At 45.5% G+C, this 23,201-nt stretch overlaps 1 protein-coding gene across 2 annotated transcripts in view; it reads left to right on the top strand.

Annotated features, from left to right (window-relative positions):
- The window catches only part of CFAP99 (cilia and flagella associated protein 99), a 113,966-nt gene that overhangs the window by 70,458 nt on the left and 20,307 nt on the right, over positions 1-23,201 (top strand). For both annotated transcript variants that reach the window (XM_040419213.1, XM_040419212.1), the window contains exons 5-13: positions 3,482-3,594; positions 5,706-5,880; positions 7,549-7,629; positions 14,915-14,983; positions 16,876-16,959; positions 18,458-18,546; positions 18,924-19,128; positions 22,606-22,747; positions 22,944-23,095. In XM_040419213.1, the coding sequence (XP_040275147.1) occupies positions 3,482-3,594; positions 5,706-5,880; positions 7,549-7,629; positions 14,915-14,983; positions 16,876-16,959; positions 18,458-18,546; positions 18,924-19,128; positions 22,606-22,747; positions 22,944-23,095 (1,110 nt within the window). The remainder of the gene's footprint in view (positions 1-3,481; positions 3,595-5,705; positions 5,881-7,548; positions 7,630-14,914; positions 14,984-16,875; positions 16,960-18,457; positions 18,547-18,923; positions 19,129-22,605; positions 22,748-22,943; positions 23,096-23,201) is intronic.

Below are 23,201 nucleotides of genomic sequence, written 5' to 3'. Positions count from 1 at the left end.
TGGTTATCCCATCATCCCCCATCGCTAGGATATGCTCCCAATGTTTGATGTGGGTCCCACCTATCCACCTATCCTTAGAACGTAGCCTGCAAAGGGCACACCGCGCATGCACGACCACCCTCCATTAATTTCTATGGAATTGCCGAAAATAGCCGATCATTGACTTGGCTATTTCCGTCAGCCCCATAGAATTGAATGGAGTAATGCTATGATACATGTAAAACATCTTGTACGTGTTTTCACATTTTGTACTATTTCTTTGAAATAACCTAATAAAAAATGATTTGATAAAAAAAAAAAAAAGAAGTGAATGGAGCGGTGGCCGCTTCCCATTCATTTCAATGGGACTTCCAAAAATAGCCAAGCGCGCCGCTCGGTTATTTGTGCCGTGGCTTCACATGGAGCTGTTAATGTCCCAGTTGTCACATACGGTGGACATTGTTTTCATGACTCTGTACGCAATGTAGAAACACACGGCGCTCCCGCAGATAGGAGAAGTGACTGGTGCACCAGGTGGGGCGTGAACCCCCTCACCAGTGACATCACACCCCGCGCCACAACCTCCCCAGTAATGAACATAGTGTCTCACACATTAGCCACCTATAATTGGATTTTTCTGCCACTCTGAAATTCTCATTTTCTACTAAGATAGCTGTCATCTACTGGTAACAGAGCGCGATTACGTCAGCGCAGAGGAATCCACAGCCGTATGGAAACATATATGTGCCTGGAATTTCTATATGGTTTCTGGAATGGGGCCTACAGGATTAATGCATTTCTGGGTATGGTCCTAAAAACATCCACAAGTGCGCTGTGTGCCTTAACCTGGTCCCCAGGAAGGAAAAATATCATGTGTGCCTTTGCAACCATATTTTTTTTCTTTAAAGGAAGCAGCTGTGCAAATAGTTTTCATTAATAAGTTATTGTTTTGTGTCTACAGCTGCAATGCACACTATGCGTCTCCGTGGTAACAGACAACAAAACAAACCGGATGTAGTCAGATCCTGCAGTCATACCTTCTTCTGTTTATCTCCTACTTTTTCTATGGATGCATTCACACAAAAGCGTGACGGTTGTGCCCGTTATGTGGACCGCAAACCACAGATCTGCAAAAAACACCCACATCGCAGTGCGGAACCATTGACTTCCATGTGCATCTGGGTCCGCGCCACAGAAGATAAGACATATCCTGGCTCGGCTATTTCCATCTGCCCCATAGAAATTAATGGAAGCAGGGGCCGCGCGTACATGGTGCGCTTCCATTCACTTCTATGGGAGCAGCGGGGGAGCGGCGCTTGGTGGTGGACGGACCCCCGGAAATCCGGGGTCCTCCAGCTACAGCTCTCCCCGCTCCGTTCTCGTTGTAGTCGCGGATCCCAGAGGTGGGACCCACACCTATCAGACATTGGGGGCATATCCTAGCGATATGCCACCCATTGTCTGAGATGGGAATACCCCTTTAATAAGCTCCTGCGCTGGCGGTGGATTGCCGAAGTTATGTAGAGGTGCCGGTCTCTCCATAACTTCAGTGGATCCACCGCCGATTCTAAATGTAAGACAGGTTCCTTGCTGTCTTACATTTAGACCATTTTCTACGCCTAAACCAGGTGTAAAAAATGATGAATGAGACGGGCTTTCCCACCCGCCCCACACACCCTTTTTTAGACCTGCTGTGAGCGGGCAAGAAGTCGCAGATTCTGCCGCAACAAGGCGTGCGACAGAATCCGCACCAGATTTTTGTGGCGTATATCTGTTCCTAAATCACCCCCTTAGTTGCAAAGTCGTACATAGCCTTTATGTTAAAGTGGTTCTCGGGATTTCCGTACATATCCTCAGCATAGGTCATCAGTATTTGATCGATGAACCCGACTGATCAGCTGTTTGAAGAGGCCGTGGCACTTGGACGAGCACCGCAGCCTCTTTCTAGGTCAGTGACATCACGTTCTTTGGCCACGTGGCTTAGGCACAGCTCAGTTCCATTCGAGTGAAAGGGATTGAGCTGCAATACCAAGCACAGCCACTAGCCAATGGACAGCGCTGTGCTTCTTATAGTATGAAGAAGACACATAGCACATAGCTCCTCTGAGCATTGCGACCCCTATAAACAGCAGATGGTGGGAGTGCTGAATGTCTGACCCCTACAATCTCATATTGATGGCATACCCTAAGGATAGGTCATCAATCTTTAAATCCCAGAAATCCCCTTTAAAACTTGGGTTTACTTTTTATCAAGGCGTTACAGATACAGATACTTTCATTTAGTTTTATTGCGACAGTCAGGTTACATCATGAACCTGTAGCATCCCCTGCTTGTTCACTGTCTGTGCAGAGAATGCTTTCACAATTTATGGAGGTGTCTCATAGTCTTTACATCAGACACTGTACAATAATCTGATGAAGGCAGAACATAGGGTGCATCCGTCAGCATATTGTCGACTGATTCCAGTAGAGACTTTGCAGAATTGTGAATGCAGCTCTGGAGTACAATACAGGCTGCAACTCGGGATCGCCATAACATAAGTAACACCATGTATTTCCAAAGTAAATCTATAATGTATGAACGATATCTAGATATGCCATTTAAAGATCACCTGCCCCCTCTCCTGACAGGTCCGTTTTAGTTAATACTTGCTTTTCCCATGTAATAACAATTCTTGATCATGTTTTTAGAACTTTGTGTTGTTCCTTTGTTATTCCTTCTCGAAATGTATGAATAAATTGACATTCCTCTTGACAAAGCGCATTTTATTTTATTTTCATACATTTCTAGGAGGAATAACACAGAGTTGTTATAAAAAAAATGTTAGGCCTCCTGCACACGGTCGTTTTTTTTCCCCGTTTACTGGCCGTTTTTTGCGTTCCGTATACGGTCCGTATACGGTCCGTATACGGAACCATTCATTTCAATGGTTCCGCAAAAAAAAACGAATGTACTCCGTATGCATTCCGTTTCCGTATTTCCGTTTTTTCCGTTCCGTTTTAACATAGAACATGTCCTATTATTGCCCTCAAATCACGTTCCGTGGCTCCATTCAAGTCAATGGGTCCGCAAAAAAAACTGAACACATACGGAAATGCATCCGTATGTCTTCCGTTTCCGTTCCGTTTTTTGCTGAACCATCTATTGAAAATGTTATGCCCAGCCCAATTTTATCTATGTAATTACTGTATACTGTATATGCCATACGGAAAAACGGAACCACAACGGAAACAAAAAACGGAACAACGGATCCATGAAAAACGGACCGCAAAACACTGAAAAAGCCATACGGTCGTGTGCAATAGGCCTTACGTTGGGGGGAAATACATCTATTTGCTAAAAAGGCATATCCGTAGAGGTGAGAGATCTCCTTTAATTTGTGGTACAAAAGCCCAACGATCACTTACCTGTCCATAATTAACCCCCCCCCCCCATGTTTCAGTACTTACTTCAGCAGGCTCTAGTCACAGGACCCCACCAGTGAGGAACTTGTCTTCTCAGTTTCTTAGGTTTTTCTTTAATGTCCTAAACCTGAACACGTGGATAAGAGATGAATGGAGTCAGATATACGATTCAGATTACGTGAAGGAAAACTTGATCAATCCATTGCTAAAGTGAGTATAACATCTGGGTATAGATAAAGGCTGCGAGGGCCTTAAAGGGGTTGTCCAGTCCTGAAAGTGTGTAAATGAATGGGAAAAAAAAGCCATTCCAGCTCCATTCCAGTATTGAGGCTCCTGTCCCTGCTCCTTTTCGTCCCCATTCAGTGGCCTCAGTGGTGACATGTGCTTCTTGGGGACACATCAACGTTGAGGCTAGTGAATGGCTGAAGTACTGCACGTAAACCACGGATGGGACGTCACACCAGAAGGACGGGAGTCTTGGCCAAGGGCGCACCACCAATGAGGCCAGGTGAGGTGATCACCTCAGGCAGCACTGGGTAGGGGCAAGAGGGGGGCAGCGGAAGGGGCGTGGGCTGAAGGGAAGGGGTTAGGTTAAGAAATTGGCATGCGCCGTTTCCGTTTTCGCCTCAGGCAGCAGAAAGGCTAGGTGCACCCCTGGCACTGGAACAGAGTAGAGGTGAATAAGTGAGTGGCATTTTTGCTTTTATTTAAACACTTTCAGGGCCATAACTAAAATTGGTTTCGGGGCTGGACAGCCCCTTTTTAAATGGCTGTAAAATGTTCGCTTTCTTCTCCAGAAACAGCGCCACTTTGTTCATAGGCCGCAGCCAAGCGCGATTTAGGTTTTGGGCAGAACTGTGGCTTAGTGGCTAGGGCCTCTTTGTACAAGAGCGAGTCTTCCTTCTGGACGCGATGCATGTTGCGAACGGACAGCATGCAGACAGAATTATGACCCATTCATCTCAATGGGTCTGTGCACATGAGCGTCGTTTATCACTGATCATTTCCGCGTTCAGGAAAAATCACAACATCTTCCATAGTGTGCGTTTTTCACTCAGCCCTGGTCCCATAGAATTGAATAGGGCTTGTGTGAAAAACATAGTAACATCGTTTATAAGGCTGAAAAAAGCTCTCCGTCCATCCAGTTCGGCCTGTCATCCTGCACGTTGATCCAGAGGAAGGCAAAAAAAAAACCCTGTGAGGTAGAAGCCAATTTTCCCCACTTAAGGGGAAAAAATTCCTTCCCGACTCCAATCAGGCAATCAGAATAACTCCCTGGATCAACGACCCCTCTCTAGTAGCTATAGCCTGTAATATTATTACACTCCAGAAATACATCCAGGCCCCTCTTGAATTCCTTTATTGTACTCACCATCACCACCTCCTCAGGCAGAGAGCTCCATAGTCTCACTGCTCTTACCGTAAAGAATCCTCTTCTATGTTTGTGTACAAACCTTCTTTCCTCCAGACGCAGAGGATGTCCCTTTGTCACAGTCACAGTCCTGGGGATAAATAGATGATGGGATAGATCTCTGTACTGACCCCTGATATATTTATACATAGTAATTAGATCTCCCCTCAGTCGTCTTTTTTCTAAAGTGAATAACCCTAATTTTGATAATCTTTCAGGGTACTGTAGTTGCCCCAATTCCAGTTATTACTTTAGTTGCCCTCCTCTGAACTCTCTCCAGCTCTGCTATGTCTGCCTTGTTCACTGGAGCCCAGAACTGTACACAGTCCTCCATGTGTGGTCTGACTAGTGATGTGTAAAGTGGTAGGACTATGTTCTCATCACGGGCATCTATGCCCCTTTTGATGCAACCCATTATCTTATTGGCCTTGGCAGCAGCTGCCTGACACTGGTTGCTGAAGTTAAGTTTACTGTCAAATAAAACTCCAGAATCCTGTAACCATGAAGTGGGTGAGCAAAGGGGCAGCCGTGCCCACTGGAAGGAATGGCGCAGCGGTGGGTGCGGACTGCTGCCATAACCATCAGGCAATTGCAGCCAAGGCTAGTAAGAGCATGGGGTGCAGCAAACGAGCATCACGACAACAGTGTCTAGTGCTTGGGAAGACTTTCACTGTGTGGTGAGAAAATTCGGAAAGACATGCCATCCTGACTATGTGTAATATTCTCCTGTGCACACGACCTGCAGGAATAATCAATGTTCTTCAGCATATTGTGTATCGCCAATGGGTTTTCATTGTATGCCTTCATCATACGTTTCATTACATCTCTGAACGTCCAGTCAATGTATGTATTACACTCACTGAACGACACATTGTATTCTGCAATGAATGGATGTTTTTTTGTCCACTAGGTGGCAACCTGAAGTCCTGAATTTATTAGAGGTCATAGAAAGTAAGAGGGTAAAGGGTCCTAACTTAGCAAAAGGCTCTAATGGGACAGAGGTGAAGGAATTCAACTTAACAAAGCCTAAGCCCAGGACCATACCAGTACCGCAAAAAATACCAGCCCAAAAGCAGCACCAACCAGTAAGTAGTTAACATCTGTGAGATTGTAGTTTGATAAATTTGTAAAGATTTCTTCTCCCCTTCCTCCACAAAATTCCAGAAGCATAACATAGTTGTCACGAGTAGGAGGTCCCAGGAGAGACCTCTGTGTCGTCAAGCAATAAACAAACGGAAATCAGGTACAGACACACAAGAGTTTATTGCACAAACAAAAAACCAGGGAAGGCAGCACAGACAAAACATGAGCTCTGTGTACCGTCAGCACAGTGGGAGAAAACCCCCACTGCGCCACTGTCTAGTAATACTCCAGAGGGGCGTGACTAAGCAACTCCTGGTATTCACTAGGGCCCCAGATGGTAGGGTTAGACTTTGCAGCAGGAAGTTGCCAGGGTCCACTCCAGAGCGTGAACTAGACAGTGACAGCAAGAACAAATGGACAACAGGTACCAGAAGGTACTGACGGCACATAGGCAAACATAACATAGACAGGCAAATACAAAACAGGGCAGCTAAAACATAAGCAGGAATACATAGCAAGGAAACAGGAGTGACAATGAGCAGAGAAGGACTTGCTCCACCAGTAGTAAACTGCATGGCCTTGCGCATTGCACTCTGCTGCAAAGAAAGGTGCAGCAAGGGCTTGCTGAACAGAGACATATAACATAACAAACATAACTGGCAGAACAGATACCAGAAACATAGGAAAGAGGACATCAAAGAGGACAGGAATGAACAAGTAGGAAACCCACAGAGCACAGACAGACACGGATCCCATGGGTCAGCAGCATGGGAGAGTGAGTACAAACAAGGAGCAGGACAAGACAACACACACCAGGAGAGCTGACCCAGAACTGAGGAACCCTCAGCCTTATATACAGGTTCCATGGGTGCAGCAGAGAGGCCACACCCATGGAGCAGACAGAGAGGATTAACTCCTAATAGGAACACAGGGGAGTTAACCCATAAAGAACCACAAATAACACAGGAACGAAACTTCAGAGAGGAGCGCCGAACGAGCAAGGACGGAAGGTCACAGTCAAAGGTTAACGACTGTGACAATAGTGATGGAAAAGGAGCTGGTCACTTGTGTATATAACACAAAATTGGTGATAAATGTGTGATTGTTATGAGTCGGACCCCCACAGACCAGGAGACCCCTAGTCAGTAGTGCGCCTGTGTGCGACCACTCCATTCACTTCTACGGGACTGGTGGAGATTTCTGTGCCCATAGACAGTGAATGGAGAGCAGGTCACACATGCACATTACTACTCTGTTCACATAGGGGACTCAGGGACCCCTGTTCTTGTGACTTGTGGGGGTCCCAGCAGTTGGGCCTCCAGCTATCAGACATTTATTACCTATGCTGTGGATGTGGGTGTTTAGTATTTTACTGGAATTCGTCTATCAGGATGCCCACTTGCAATCCACATCACACTGACCTCCGGGATGCCAACTGATCTGAATCTTGCTTTGCCATTTTGAGCACTCGTGTATGGAAAAGACGTATAAGAAGATAAGAGGGCATCCTCAATAGAACAAGGAATGGAAAATTGATATGGTAATGGGTGAGCCGCTGGAAATATTCATACACGAGAAAGATATCTTCTGTACAAAAGTAAAAGTATCAGTAACGATTTCAATATTTACTGGAAATGCCATTGTAAATGTAGACCTTTTCTGTAATACAGGTCCCTGAGAGCACATACAAAAGTCCTAAAGAGCAAGAAGTTCTTGAAGAAAAGAAATTAGGAAATCGACAAAAAGCAGAGGTACCTGTCCAGGCTACATTTGTCTTTGCAAACAATTTCTTTGAAATCTAGAAGGAAAAATGAAGTTTAAAGGGAACCTGTCACCAGTTTTATGGTGTCCTAACTAAGGGCAACATAAATAAGTGACTGATTCTCTTAGCACAATGCTGGGTCACTTTCTTTAATTGACCCAGTCAATCTGCCAACATCTTGTATTGAAAAGCTCCAGCTGATAATGATGAGTCATGAATATTCATGAGCTCCTGACTCTCCCCGCCCACCTGCTGCTGAATGACAGTTTGTTTCCATAGGAACCAGCAGCAGGTGGGCAGGGGAGTGGCTATAGCTCTGAATTAAATATACGCTGGACTCAATGACATCACGCTGGACTCAAATCGGCTCATTAGCATGCGGCATGTGGCATCTTTGTGTGTATATTATGAGGTAACCATCTGTCACACCAGTAAGTGAATACATCTAAGGTACTTTTTAGTAGTTAATGATTGTATATAATTAGTTAGATTATAATCAAATATCCACATGACAGGTTCCCTTTAATATAGTCTTTAAAGGGGGTTTCCCACAATCCAAAGTATGCCTCATTGTGCTCTATTTGTAAAATAAATGCTATTTGCAAATGCTTTTAGTTTTCCATAATGTGCTGTTCTTCTGGCGTTACCCCTGTGTATCTGACTGGTCAGTCTTGTTTATGTCTGCCCATAGTTTTCTTAGCACTGGGGGGATTTCCCTGTCCTAACCAACAAGACTGGACTGTTTATTCAGTGAAGATGATGACCAACCGAGGAACCAGACTTAGAAAACGTAGGAGACCCTTGTAGAGGAGATCTTTGTAGAGAAGATACTTGCAGAGGAGATCTTTGTAGAGGAGATCTTTGTAGAGAAGATCCTCGTAGAGGAGATATTTGTAGAGATCCTTGTAGAGGAGATCTTTGTAGAGAAGATCCTTGTAGAGGAGATCTTTGTAGAGATCCTTGTAGAAGAGATCTTTGTAGAGGAGATCCTTGTAGAGTAGATCTTTGTAGAGGAGATCTTTGTAGAGGAGATCCTTGTAGAGTAGATCTTTGTAGAGGAGATCTTTGTAGAACAGTTCTTTGGAGAGGAGATCCTTGTAGAGGAGATCTTTTCAGAGGGGGGCTTTGCAGAAGAGATCTTTGTAGAGGAGATCTTTATAGAGGAGATCCTTGTAGAGGAGATCAGTAGAGGAGATCTTTGTAGAACAGTTCTTTGGAGAGGATTTCTTTGTAGAGGAGATCCTTGTAGAGGAGATGCTTGTAGAGGAGATCCTTGTAGAGGAGATCTTTGGAGAAGAGATCTTTGCAGAAGAGAACCTTGTAGAGGAGATATTTGGACAGCTTTGTAAGTGTATTTTCACATGTACCAGTATATTGTTAGATGCTAGGTTGGTACTAGGATTTTTGATAAAAATGTTTTCTTCTGGATCAGTCCCTTTAATTTTCAGAGTGTAATTATCTACTGCAGCCAGGTCTGTAAATATAACAAGGGGAAAGAAGCTAAGGAGGAAGTTTTTACTGTAAAAGAAAGACTATAAACAGTAAACTGTAAGGATCTCTCTGCCGATGGATGTCATAATGGTTAATTATTTAAAGTGGTTCTCTCATGCTTAATAGGTCATGTGGATATAAAAAAAGAGGGTCCTTTCATCTCAAAACCCCTGTTATGAGCCATAATGGAGACCCTATGATTGAGCGGCTCTTGCAGCCCCCTTATTACACAGTTTGAATGGTCGTCATGTGACGGACACATCCCCTACTGGTAACACCCAAAGTCATTAAAAAGACTTTTAATAGCCATAACTTAGGAACAGAATAACACAGAGTCATAAAAATAGATGCTCCAGAATTGTTATTACATGGGTAACGCAAGTACAGTCATGGCCGTAAATGTTGGAACCCCTGAAATTTTTCAAGAAAATGAAGTATTTCTCACAGAAAAGTATTGCAGTAACACATGTTTTGCTATACACATGTTTATTCTCTTTGTGTGTATTGGAACAAAACCAAAAAAGGGAGGGAAAAAAGCAAATTGGACATAACGTCACACCAAACTCCAAAACTGGGCTGGACAAAATTATTCGCACCCTTTCAAAATTGTGGATTAATAAGATTGTTTCAAGCATGTGATGCTCCTTTAAACTCATCCGGGGCAAGTAACAGATGTGGGCAATATAAAAATCACAAATGAAAGCAGATAAAAAGGAGAGAAGTTCACTTAGTCTTTGCATTGTGTGTCTATGTGCGCCACACTAAGCATGGACAACAGAAAGAGGAGAAGAGAACTGTCTGAGGACTTGAGAACCAAAATTGTGGAAAAATATAAACAATCTCAAGGTTACAAGTCCATCTCCAGAGATCTAGATTTGCCTTTGTCCACAGTGCGCAACATTATCAAGAAGTTTGCAACGGAAGAGAAAAATTGATGAAAGGTGTCAACGCAGGACAGTCCGGATGGTGGATAAGCAGCCCCAAACAAGTTCCAAAGATATTCAAGCTGTCCTGCAGGCTCAGGGAGCATCAGTGTCAGCGCCAACTATCCGTCGACATTTAAATGAAATGAAACGCTATGGCAGGAGACCCAGGAGGACCCCACTGCTGACACAGAGACATAAAAACACAAGACTACATTTTGCAAAAATGAACTTGAGTAGGCCAAAATCCTTCTGGGAAAACGTCTAGTGGACAGATGAGACCAAGACAGAGCTTTTTGGTAAAGCACATCATTCTACTGTTTACCAAAAACGGAATGAGGCCTACAAGGAAAAGAACACAGTACCCAAATATGGTGAAATATGGTGGAAGTTGATTGATGTTTTGGGGTTGTTTTGCTGCCTCTGGCACTGGGTCGCACTGTAGAGCCCAGTGTCAGAAAGCTGGGTTTGCGTCCTGGATCTTGGGTCTTCCAGCAGGACAATGACCCCAAACATACGTCAAAAAGCATCCAGAAATGGATGGCAACGAAGCGCTGGAGAGTTCTGAAGTGGCCAGCAATGAGTCCAGGTCTGAATCCCATTGAACACCTGTGGAGAGATCTTAAAATTGCTGTTGGGAAAAGGCGCCTTTCCAATAAGAGACACCTGGAACAGTTTGCTAAGGAAGAGTGGTCCAAAATACCGGGTGAGAGGTGTCAGAAGCTTATTGATGGTTATAGGAAGTGTTGTGGAAATTTTATTAGGATGTGTATTTAAAGGGTTTCTATCACTTCGTTGCACATATTTAGCTGTCAGACACTAGCGATCAGCTAGTGTCTGCTCTGGCCAACCATCCTAATATAGCAGCTTTTGGGGGCAGCCGTTTTGCTAAAAAAATAACTTTTATAAATATGCTAATGAGCCTCTAGGTGCTATGTGGGCGTCATTAGCACCTAGAGGCTCCGTCTACCTTCATACACAGCCACCGCCCAGCGCGTCCCTCCAGCCCGCCCATGTCCTGCTGAATGCGATCCTCCGTGTGACGCAGCGGACGAATTCTCGCGCATGCGCCGTGCGCGGCTGTATTCGGCGCATGCGCAGTGAATGTCTGACCGCTTCCCTGCTCAGACATCTCCACTGCGCCTGTTCCTTGGAGCACTATGACGTCATCGGCGCAGGCGCAGTGGAGATGTCTGAGCAGGGAAGCGGTCAGACATTCACTGCGCATGCGCCGAATACAGCCGCGCATGGCGCATGCGCCAGAATTCGTCCGCTGCGTCACACGGAGGATCGCATTCAGCAGGAGATGGGCGGGCTGGAGGGACGCGCTGGGCGGTGGCTGTGTATGAAGGTAGACGGAGCCTCTAGGTGCTAATGACGCCCACATAGCACCTAGAGGCTCATTAGCATATTTATAAAAGTTATTTTTTTAGCAAAACGGCTGCCCCAAAAAGCTGTTATATTAGGATGGTTGGCCAGAGCAGACACTAGCGGATCGCTAGTGTCTGACAGCTAATTATGTCATACGAAGTGATAGAAACCCTTTAATATATTGTGTATTGTCATCATGTCTCTCAACGATTTATATTTCTACAACAGAAGCCACTGATTTCAGTTATTTTTTCCAAAGGGTGTGCAACCAAATATTAAGTTAAGGGCGCCAATAATTTTGTCCAGCCCATTTTTGGAGTTTGGTGTGACATTATGTCCAATCAGTTTTTTTTCCTCCCTGTTTTGGTTTTGTTCCAATACACACAAAGGGAATAAACGTGTGTATAGCAAAACGTGTGTTACTGCAATACTTTTCTGTGAGAAATACTTCATTTTCTTTAAAAATTTCAGGGGTGCCAACATTTACGGCCATGACTGTAGTTACTAAAACAGACATGTCAGGAGAAACGATGGGTCTTCTTTAAGCTGGCCATGGCATAAGATAACTGTCACCCTCCCATACATATGCATGCCTGGCTCACGTATCTACTGAAATCGGAAGAGGAGAGAAAGCTGCTGCCATTGACTTCTCTCCTGAGAACTATAGTCTGTATTACATTGCCCGATTTTTCGGAAGATAATCGGTAGCTCATTAGCAGGGTAATACTGCCGCCGATTGCCCGATGAACAAGCAAACGCTCGATCAACGGCCACTCCAAATCTTTGGACATGTTAAAAAATTCTTGTTTGCAGGCGGCAGATCGTGGTGTCTAATAACCATCTGCTGCCGGCAAAGCACTGTACAGCATGGGGACGAGCGATGGCATAGCGATCGCTCCTCCCTATGCTGCGGAGGAGACCGCTGCATGCCATAGCAGCAGTCTCCTCCGCCAGCGAGCAGGCTTCCCTCCCGACAATCATACATAATACAGCCTTCATGGATAGGGCAGTTGAAATCCAACATGCCTGATTCTTATCTAAACCGACATCAGGAGGCCCAATACACATAGATGGTCAGCCAAACCTGCCCAAATTGGCAGGTTCAGCTGACCTAGATTTAGGGGGGTCATTTATTAAGATTCTGGTCTTAATAACTGGTGGATACGCCAAAGTTATGAAGAGGCGTGGATTGCCGAATCCAGCGCAGGTCTAAATGTAAGAGCGGTTCCTTGTTGGCTTACGTTTAGACCATTTTCTACGTAGAAAATGATGAATGAGATGGGCCGGTGCCCGCCCACATATGCCCACTTTTTTTGACTTGGCGTGAGCCGGCAAAAGTCGCAGATTGTGGCGCAAATAACCTTTGCGCTGCAATCTGCGTCAGAAATACACCTAATATAGGTATATTTAATGTCTATGGCCAGGGTTTGGGTGGCCATACCCATTAAATGAATGTCGGCAGAACCTACCAGTTTTGGAGGGACCGGCCGACCATCTAGTGTTTAGAAGATAGCCTTAACTCTTCCCCCCATGGTACATGATCCTTTGTTCTCACAGCCTGTTGCCCTCTCCCTACTGTGAGCACATGCACATTCAACCGAACCAAGCATGCAAGTGTATGGGAATGGGGGTCCGGGGGAATAACCGGCAGCTGTCTAATGTCTATAGCCCCCTTTAGTGTCTGAGTGCACATAAGGAAATGACGTAAGTGCACCTCTGCTTTGGTAGCTCATATGTCCTATAATGTTATTATTGCTGACAGTGACAGATTATTAGGGAAATAATCCAAAAGCGTAAACCAAGCAGCGACTCCATCTTCAGATGCCGGATGCCTAATTATAAATTCCCTGTGTTACTTTCCCTGTTAATTATTTCGGCAGCGTCTTGTCAATGCCGCAGCACATGTGATAAACGCGGTACTGACTGGGAACACTGCAAGGACGATTGTTCTCTATATAAAAGCTTTTCAATCAGCAGAGCAGCTCGTCAATAGGAACACACCCATTAATGCCATTACCGATAGACAGTCAAAAAAGCGTCCATGCAGCATGATTCGGCCCATGTCACACAATGGACGTGCACCCCGGCTATTCACAGGGATCATCGCTCCAAACGCTGACCGGTGCTGAATGCAGGAGGGAGAGGACGGCGGTACAAGGACAGGCGGGCTGTGAGGGACAGGCTGCTCTTTTAATTCAGTTCTCGTTTAGTGAAAGGATAAGGGGATCGATTTTATGACATTCGTAGTGAAACGTAAGCTTTAAAAAGGAACACAGGTGTTTTCCTGGGGTATAGCAGTACATGAATATATAGTGTAGTAGTGCAGGGACACGTAGTATAACAGCAGGGCAGCAATTCAGGTACTGGTACAGTTACAGACGTACAAGTTAGTAGCACAGAGACCTGCAGGGTGGGAGTACAGAGACCTGCAGGGTGAGAGTACAGAGACCTGCAGGGTGAGAGTGCAGAGACCTGCAGGGTGGGAGTACAGAGACCTGCAGGGTGGGAGTACAGAGACCTGCAGGGTGGGAGTACAGAGACCTGCAGGGTGGGAGTACAGAGACCTGCAGGGTGGGAGTACAGAGACCTGCAGGGTGGCAGTACAGAGACCTGCAGGGTGGGAGTACAGAGACCTGCAGGGTGGGAGTACAGAGACCTGCAGGGTGGGAGTACAGAGACCTGCAGGGTGGGAGTACAGAGACCTGCAGGGTGGGAGTACAGAGACCTGCAGGGTGGGAGTACAGAGACCTGCAGGGTGGGAGTACAGAGACCTGCAGGGTGGCAGTACAGTGCTGTGCAGGGTAGCAGTATAGAGACGTGCAGGGTGCAGTACAGAGTGAAGTATAAGGGGCACATCGCACAGTACATAACAGGATCACAGCCCTATATGTGCTGCATTATCTATGTAGACAATCAGGAAGGTCGCCACTGGGGTAGTTATAAAAGAAAAGAAAAAAAATACCTGCAATGTTTGAAAACTAAAACAAGCACAATTTCTCTTCTGCAGACTGATATCTAATTAATGAATACCCGAGAAATTCCGACCATCTAGTCACTTACTATGTAAGGATTATGAGACCCCTGGTGAGGGGGGCTGCACTGTTCACATTTGCCCTGTCATACATAGCGCTGCATGTCATACATCCTGTATATGGATGCGTGCAGTCTGCGCCATCTAGTGGGCAAATCGTAAGTCGCAGGATCTTAACATTTTTTGAGATAGTAAGCCGAAATTGCTATTTATTTTTACTTCAATTGTGATAATTTTTTCCTTTAAACCATTCAAAAAAGTACATTGTGGATAGTTAAAGTTGTCTTCAGTTAGGTGTTTAGATGCAATTAAAAAAAAGTATGGTCGTGCCAGGTCTGCTAGGGCAGGAGCTCTCCTCTCAGGCTAATGCAGGGTGGATCCTGGGCGGTGGACACCTTTCTATGATGTCCATATTCCCTTCCATAATGTGCTTGTCATCTTCTCATCCTTAAATCCAGGAGCTGTTGATCGAAGCAAACATGGGGCAGTATAAATGTGCCAATCCTGAGAAGTCAGAGAAAACCAAGGTATGTAATGTCCAGTTGGGTATGTGCAATGCTTCCATGGTGAGAAAAGGTTTGTCCACACGTACTGGAGCAGACTTTTAGAATGACTCGGGTATTCAGTGCCTAGGATTTATTTTTTTATACCTTTATCATCAGTTTCTATAAATTGCCAGTTAATGTGGCATTGCAATACTGAGTCTCAAATATAAGTAAGGTACTGGCTCACCTTAAAGGGGTTATACCATAATAATGTAAAACATATAGTACAGGACAACCTCTTTCTAACAAAGCTAGAACCAGCCCTGTACCTCACATGGATCCAGAGATCTCCCCATTCATTGTTCTGCTAGATTTATATCAAGCTGGCAGCTCAGGGGAGGGTCTTTTCTGCTGCAGCTCAGGGGGCGTGTCTCAGCTCTCCCTATCACAGCTCAGGAGGCATGTCCATGCTCTCCCTATCACAGCTCAGGGGGCGTGTCTCATCTCTCCCTATCACAGCTCAGGAGGCGTGTCCATGCTCTCCCTATTACAGCTCAGGAGACGGTTGAAGGATTAAACTGAGCATGTGCGGCCATCTTAGTGAGCAGGACAAAGAAATCAGAAAAAGAACAAACAGTAGGTGGCGATATACAGATATATTCTATTGAATAACTCAGTCGCTGTGGTACATTTTTAATTACATGCAATTACATAAGTATTCAGATCCAGGTGCTGGTTTGAAAACTGTAGAATATCTTCCGTGGGACAACCCTTTTAATGAGGCCAGCCCTGTACGGAGACTTATTAGCAATGCTCCATTGGAAACCAATATGAAAAGAGGTATCTTCGAAGAAAAGAGAACCATCGCGCAATTACCACCTTGTGGAAGTTGCTACCTATGAGTCACAATCCGAGTTTAAAGGGGTTGTCTGGGTTCCGACATACCCACAATTTCACCCAGGCAGCCCCCCATTTAATGCCCCAATGCTCTTATTTGCCCTGCGCTGAATCGCGCAGAGCAAAGGCTTTTTACGGAGATCCGGTGACTTACCGGGCTCTCCATAGAGTAAGCGAGGTGGAGGCTTCCGCCTAGCAGTGAGCCTGGTGATGTCAACGGCACTGATGGGCATGCTTTAGCGCTGCCCTAGCCTGTAAAATGGCAAGAGCAGCACTAAAGCCGGCCTATCAGTGCACCAGAGTAAACAAACAAGCCCTTGCCCTGCACGATCCAGAGCAGGGCAAGTGAGAGCATCGGAGCATGAAATGCTCCGATGCTCAGATCATAGGGGCTGGAGGGGTGAAGATGGGGATATGTCCGGGTTCAGCTCTGAACCTGGACAACCCCTTTAATTGGGTTATCCAACACTAAAAGAGTGGCCCAGACCTGCCCGGCCCTGAGTAGGGGTGATTCTCACCGGATCCCCCCCCTCTGGATCCAGTCTGTTGGGCTTCCAGGCCAGTAGTTCCGCTCCCACGTGCGCTGAGGACAACATCCGTCAGTGGGGTCACACGTGACCGCTGCAGCCAACAGACAGGATTCAGCAGCTGGGATCAGGTGAGCATCACCCCCACCCTGGTTCGGGCAGGTCTAGGCCACTCTTTTTGTGTTGGATAATCCCTTTAATTTAACAAGCCTGGGGAGTCTTAAGGCACACAACAACATTTTAGGAAGCAGGACTTAGAAATGGCCCATCGGACTCAATGTAGCTACAGTATATACCAGAACAAAGGGAAGAGTATAGCGACTACACTTCCAATATGGAAAGCCATTGCAAAATGATGTTGTATATGTTGATATATTTTCTGTTATAAGGTCCTTGTTCAAGACATATGTCATATATAACTTCAGTTATCTGGAGGAAATGAAAGCTGATATACAAAAATTTTATTCTTCCGGCAGAATATTATACGTTATCTGTTTTTTCTCTTTACAGCGTGTTTTGTCAGAAATAATGAAAGAAGAAGAAAACAAATTGGCTGTGAATAAAATGAAAGTCCAGCAGGTTCCCCTGAAGAAGGCAAGAGTCTATTACTTTAGAACCAGTTTTGTGCTGTGGATTACTTTATTGTGATGCAGTGTTTTTTTTGTTTGTTTTTGTTTTTTAATCAGATAATTTTTATTAACGATTTTCCATTTATACAAAAATAAACATGGAATATCAGCAGCGGATACAATAATAGGTACAAGTAATCTATTTGGACCTGTAGAAATGTATCTAGACATTTTCCAGAACTAATAGTACAAGTTACATGTCAAACAGTTTTCACTAATTTTCAAGTTGAGGAATAAGAGAAGTTATGCGTTCTCACTAACGAGTACAGGAGACAGAGTGAGGTAATGTGTGCCTATACAACAAGTAAGTGGCTACCATCAGTGACAACTGAGGGAGGGGGTATAGCGTCGGCTTATCTTCTGACCACTCTCTGTCTCTCGTTTGGTACTGCGTTGTGCATCTGGTTATGATCTCGGCTTGTCTTCTGACCACTCTCTGTCACTCGTTTGGGTCCGTCTCTGTACTTATTTAGCGTAGGGACCATCAACCAGTTGTGTTCTAGCTATCTAGGGCTTGTACGGCAAGTAGGTAGCGAAAGCGTTAGGGTTCACTGTCCTTGTCTGTCCCTACCTACAGTCGTAACAATTATGGCCCCTTCATTCTAGGGTTTTGCAGTGGACCCAGAAATCAGAATGGCATGGCCCATCATAGCAATATTCCATAATATTGAATAACAGGGAGACGTCAATTAAAAGCAGGGGCCAATTGGGAACTTAAAGTGGCCCTGGAAAAAATGAAAAGCCATGATGTAGGCGCGTCCAAACCCAAAGAATGGCAGGACGAACACAAGTTGGCAGGGTCAGCATTACCATACTGTGGCACATAATACCACCCCAGCGGAACCAAATACCACAGTGTAGCACAAAATAATGCTCCAGTAGAACAATATACCTCCCCAGTTACTGCCCCTCTGTGGTGGCCAGTTCCAACTGCCACATTCTGTCCTTCTACTCCTATTGCCTCAGGATGGCAATACAGTTGAATTTAAGAATCCGGGTCCATTCACACGTCCGTAATGTATTGCGGATCCGCAATACACCCGGCCGGCACCCCCATAGAACTGCCTATTCTTGTCCGCAATTGCGGACAAGAATAGGACATGTTCTATTTTGTTCCGGAGCCGTGGACCGGAAGATTGGCGGCGCGCTTTGGAAATGCGGTAGTGGAGAGCACATAGTGTGCTCTCCGCATCTATTCCATCCCCATAGAGAATGAATGGGTCCGCACCCGTTCCGCACAATTGCAGACGTGTGAATGGAGCCTCAGGAGGATAGTGTCAGATCATTACTTACCTGTTTGGATGTCTTTAGGCATGTTCAGGTGGCCCTCCTGAGCATCGACCCACCGGGAAGTTTCCCTGTAGGATCTATAGCCAGTCCGCCCCGATTACAAGTCTTGTACGTGGAATACATCTGGAGAGCTTTTCTGTTATCACTTTGCTTGTTTTCATTTTTCCTTCCAGGTGGATAATGTTCCGGTTCGACTGAATGCTGCAGCCATACTAAGAGAGGGCGCTCTTTATCAGCGTCAGGTGGAAGAAGAGCTGAACAGGTAGAGTATCATGTAGTGTAGCACCATTTCATATGATACTTGGAACCAACCTATACTGGTTGCTATACACAAGCAGGGCGGTTTTCTGTTGGGCATCAGCTGCTCTCAAACTGAAATTGGACATCGATATTTGATTAATCAGCAAATGGCTATTGGTTATATAGTGTTCTACATAGTTAGGCCTATTTCACACTTGTGTTGTAGTTTTCCGGTATTGAGATCCGGCAGAGGTCAGTTGGTGAATTCAGGTTGCCCCCTGCAGGTCCTGTACTCGGGGACCTTGGGCAGTTGTCCAGTTTGCCACCTTCTGAAACCATCCTCGTCTTAGTCATTGCATACTTTCACCAATATCTGCTAATCGGCACTGTATTTTCTAGAATAGAAAAGTTGGTGGATGGGGCCCGGGACCCTAGCGAGTTTTTGGAATGGCAGCGGCAAATGCAGGCAAAGGACCTGGAAAGGCAACTCGCCGATATAGAATGCCGGCGTCTAGAAGGGAAGCTGAGCCGCGAGGAAGCCGTCCTAGCTCGGCAGAACCTCATACAGGACAACAAGAGAAAGGCTTTCCTGAAGAAAGAAGAGGTAAGACGCAGAAGGGGACAGATTTGTGAGGCTGCGATGACAATCCTTAAAGACATAAAGCACACTGGCAGTGCCGCACAGCGTCACATTAATCTGAAATAAGGTATAGCTTTAAGGCAGAAGGGATTCAATGATCTGCAGTCTGCTGCCATTCTATGCACATGACATTAATCCTCATTCTAATTTCTAAGACAAACAACCTCGCCTCACGTGTGACCATGAGGAATAAATAAAAATGGTTAATAGCCGCACAGCAGTCATAAACCTCAGCTCTCGTCTCTTCATTTATTAAGGATTTAGAGGAACAATAAAAGAACAGAACAGGAAGATGTTGGGGGGGATATACAGAAATCCACCGATTATTACTCATGGCAGGCGGTGACATAGGTCGCTGTACAGGTAACATAACAATGATACCTCATATATGTCACTGACCATAAACCATGGAGTGAGATTGTAAATCCCGGCTCTGAACAGGGTTTTATAAAAAATTTGCTCATTCTATAAGATTCCCAAATTACAGGCTCATCTAATTAGCTAGACCCTCGGTCAGTGGCTTTATTAGGTTGAGGCCTGCAGTTTTATTTTGCCATTTTGTTCTGACTCCCTCATACACATGCACTCTTGGCTTGGCTGAGTGTACATGTGTTCTGAACAGGCAGAAGGGAGAAGGCTGCTGTCAGACAAAGAGGTTGTCCGGGCTTTTTTATATTGATGACGTCATTAATATCAGATTGGCAGGGTTCCGACACTCAGCCCCCCTGCCGATCAGCTGTATGAGGAGACGGTGAGCGGTGTGCGCACGTGTCGTCTCCCTTCTGTCTTCCTGCCCGCTGCTGTATGTCTAAGGTACAGCAGCAGCAGACAGGAAGAGAGAAAGGAAATGACATGTGTGCACAGCGCGCGCCGTCTCCTCATACAGCTGATCGGCGGGGGTGCTGGGTGTCGGAACCCTGCCAATCTGATATTGATGAATTATCATGAGGAAAAATGAAAAGGACTGGACAACCTCTTTAAGGTTTTGAAAAGACTAAGTCCACCACGGGATGTTTGCTGGTGGACATATGTAGATACACATATTCTTCTTTAGCACAGCTCCCACTAATGATACATATAGCACTCTTTTCTCCCCAGGGCACTGGGCAAAACACCCATTGCACATTATCCTGGTGCCAGGGCCTAACAACATCACTGCTCCATTATGGAGAAATACCTGTTGACCCCAATGACAAATGAGCTCCTGCGTCTGATGCCAATAGAGGTCCTGATTTTGATTTGCCAACCCTTACATGGCTCAATCCACTGGGGGAGTAGGAAAATAATAAAATATTTGGTCCCTTCACCTACAATAAAATGTTAATGGAATGGCTATTGTGCCAGAAGACTGTGATGCATGAGACAGAGGCCCACTAACTACAAGGCATTTCCAATATTTCCCTACAACCCACAGTATATTCTATATAGAACATTTACTGCGCCTGTTTTGCAGATACAAAAATGCAAAAAATAATTTTTGGGACAGAATAAGATGACACAATGTTCTGATGCACCCACTGGAGGTCACCGCACTCCAGCATCATACCCCACTAGGACATGTGTCCTGTTTTTCCCACACTCTGAGTAACAGGGGCATGGGGAGCAGTCTGTGTGAAAGAGAAGGGCATAAGGAGCAGTCTTTTTGAGAAAGGGTGCCTAGGGGGGCAGCCTGTGTGAAAGAGGAGGGCATGGGGAGCAGTCTGTGTGAAAGAGGAGGGCATGGGGAGCAGTCTATATGAAAGAGGAGGGCATGGGGAGCAGTCTATATGAAAGAGGAGGGCATGGGGAGCAGTCTGTGTGAAAGAGGAGGGCATGGGGAGCAGTCTGTGTGAAAGAGAAGGGCATAAGGTTCAGTCTTTTTGAGAAAGGGTGCCTAGGGGGGCAGTCTGTGTGAAAGAGGAGGGCATGGGGAGCAGTCTGTGTGAAAGAGGAGGAAATAAGGAGCAGTCTGTGTGAAAGAGGAGGGCATGGGGAGCAGTCTGTGTGAAAGAGAAGGAAATAAGGAGCAGTCTGTGTGAAAGAGGAAGGAATAAGGAGCAGTCTGTGTGAAAGAGGAGGGAATAAGGAGCAGTATGTGTGAAAGAGGAGGAAATAAGGAGCAGTCTGTGTGAAAGAGGAGGAAATGGAGAGCAGTCTCTGTGAAAGAGGAGGGCATGGGGAGCAGTCTGTGTGAAAGAGAAGGGCATAAGGTTCAGTCTTTTTGAGAAAGGGTGCCTAGGGGGGCAGTCTGTGTGAAAGAGGAGGGCATGGGGAGCAGTCTGTGTGAAAGAGGAGGAAATAAGGAGCAGTCTGTGTGAAAGAGGAGGGCATGGGGAGCAGTCTGTGTGAAAGAGAAGGAAATAAGGAGCAGTCTGTGTGAAAGAGGAAGGAATAAGGAGCAGTCTGTGTGAAAGAGGAGGGAATAAGGAGCAGTATGTGTGAAAGAGGAGGAAATGGGGAGCAGTCTGTGTGAAAGAGGAGGAAATAAGGAGCAGTCTGTGTGAAAGAGGAGGAAATGGAGAGCAGTCTGTGTGAAAGAGGAGGGCATGGGGAGCAGTCTGTTTGAAAAAGGGTGCATTGGGGGTCAGTCTGTAAGATAGGGTAAAAAGATAGTGTAAAAAAAAAAGGGTGCATATTGAGAAGTCCATGTGAAAGAGTTGGGCATAGGGAGCTGTCGTTGTGAGTGAAGGGGGTATAGGAAGAAGCAGTCTTTGAAAAGGGGCTATGGGAGCAGTCTGTGTGAGAGGTAGCATTGAAAGCAGTTTGAAAGAGTATGGGGAGCAATCTGTATGACAGAGGAAGGAATGGGGAGAAGTGTGAATAACAGAGGGGGACAGAGGGATTCCATATGGATTAGTCTATTAGAGGGGGCATGGGGAGCAGTCTGTGTGAGGGGGGCGAAGGAAGCAGTCTTTGTAAGAGAAGTGGACATGTGAATCCCTTGCCCCCTTCTGTTACACAGACTGCTCCCCATAGCCTCTCTTATGGATGGGGAGCAGCCTGTGTATGAGATAGGAGCATTCACAGCAAGGCGATGTAGCAGTGGAATATGTCTGTCTATTCTAGTTACAGACGTCTGGCTACAGGAACTACTCCGGAGCCAGAAGGGGCTTCTTGTCCTTCACATCATTGCTCTGACTTTTGAAGTACAAGTTATTATATTTTTCAATTATCATTTTTCTAAAAGAAGGCCGGGTGCTTTAGGTTTGCCATCTCAGCACTTCCAGGGAAAATTAATCCTGTGATAGCTTTAATGAAATACGTACGATGATATCCTAATGCTACTACCAATATCAACCAGCATGTCTACAGTACATGGCATCCGAGGCAGTAGGATGTGGACAGAGCGACTGTAGTATCCATGATCTCCACTTCCCTATACCTCTATCTACAGGATCATTAGACCATCTTGTATATTATCTTGCACGTTACATACTCATCGTTTGGCTGTTTGTTCTGCAGACGAAGAAGCTGATGCGGCAGTACGCAGAGAAACGTCTGCAAGAAGAGAAGGAGATGAGGGACCTCGTGGAGCAAGTGTCTGAGGGACACAAAAACACTAAACAAGCAAGACTGAAGCTTCAGAAATACAAGCAACAGATAGGTATGTCACCAGGACCACCACTGTAATAACACAAGGCCAGGCTGGATCCAAAGGTGGGGAACATCCTAAACGTTTCTATCTGGGATCTGTTAGATTTACACCAAACCTATCCATAAGCTTTACTAGATATGACATATACCAATATCCATATATCCAAAATGCTATGTTATTACGGTCTGGTTTTATCTTTCTCTAGTACAAGAAGTTGCAGAGGAAAGTCGGGAGTTGTTACGCCAGGCCCTAGAGGAGGCCCAGGAGGAGCTGAAGAAGAAATTTGAGCTGATCCGCGAGATACGAGCCATGGAGTCTGTGCCAATCATTAGACAGAAGTTTGTGGATCTAACACAAGTGAGTGCACAGTGCTGGATGAAATGAAATTATTTTAGCAGACGAGTCACCTCAAACCTCTTTAAACATGATCACACACGGTAGGCGAGTATGGTGCAGGATTTCA

Source organism: Bufo bufo, chromosome 2 (assembly GCF_905171765.1).
Source record: "Bufo bufo chromosome 2, aBufBuf1.1, whole genome shotgun sequence".
Classification (NCBI taxonomy): domain Eukaryota; kingdom Metazoa; phylum Chordata; class Amphibia; order Anura; family Bufonidae; genus Bufo; species Bufo bufo.
The sequence above is the reverse complement of the archived record's forward strand: the minus strand, read 5'-3'. Positions and strand labels throughout refer to the sequence as shown.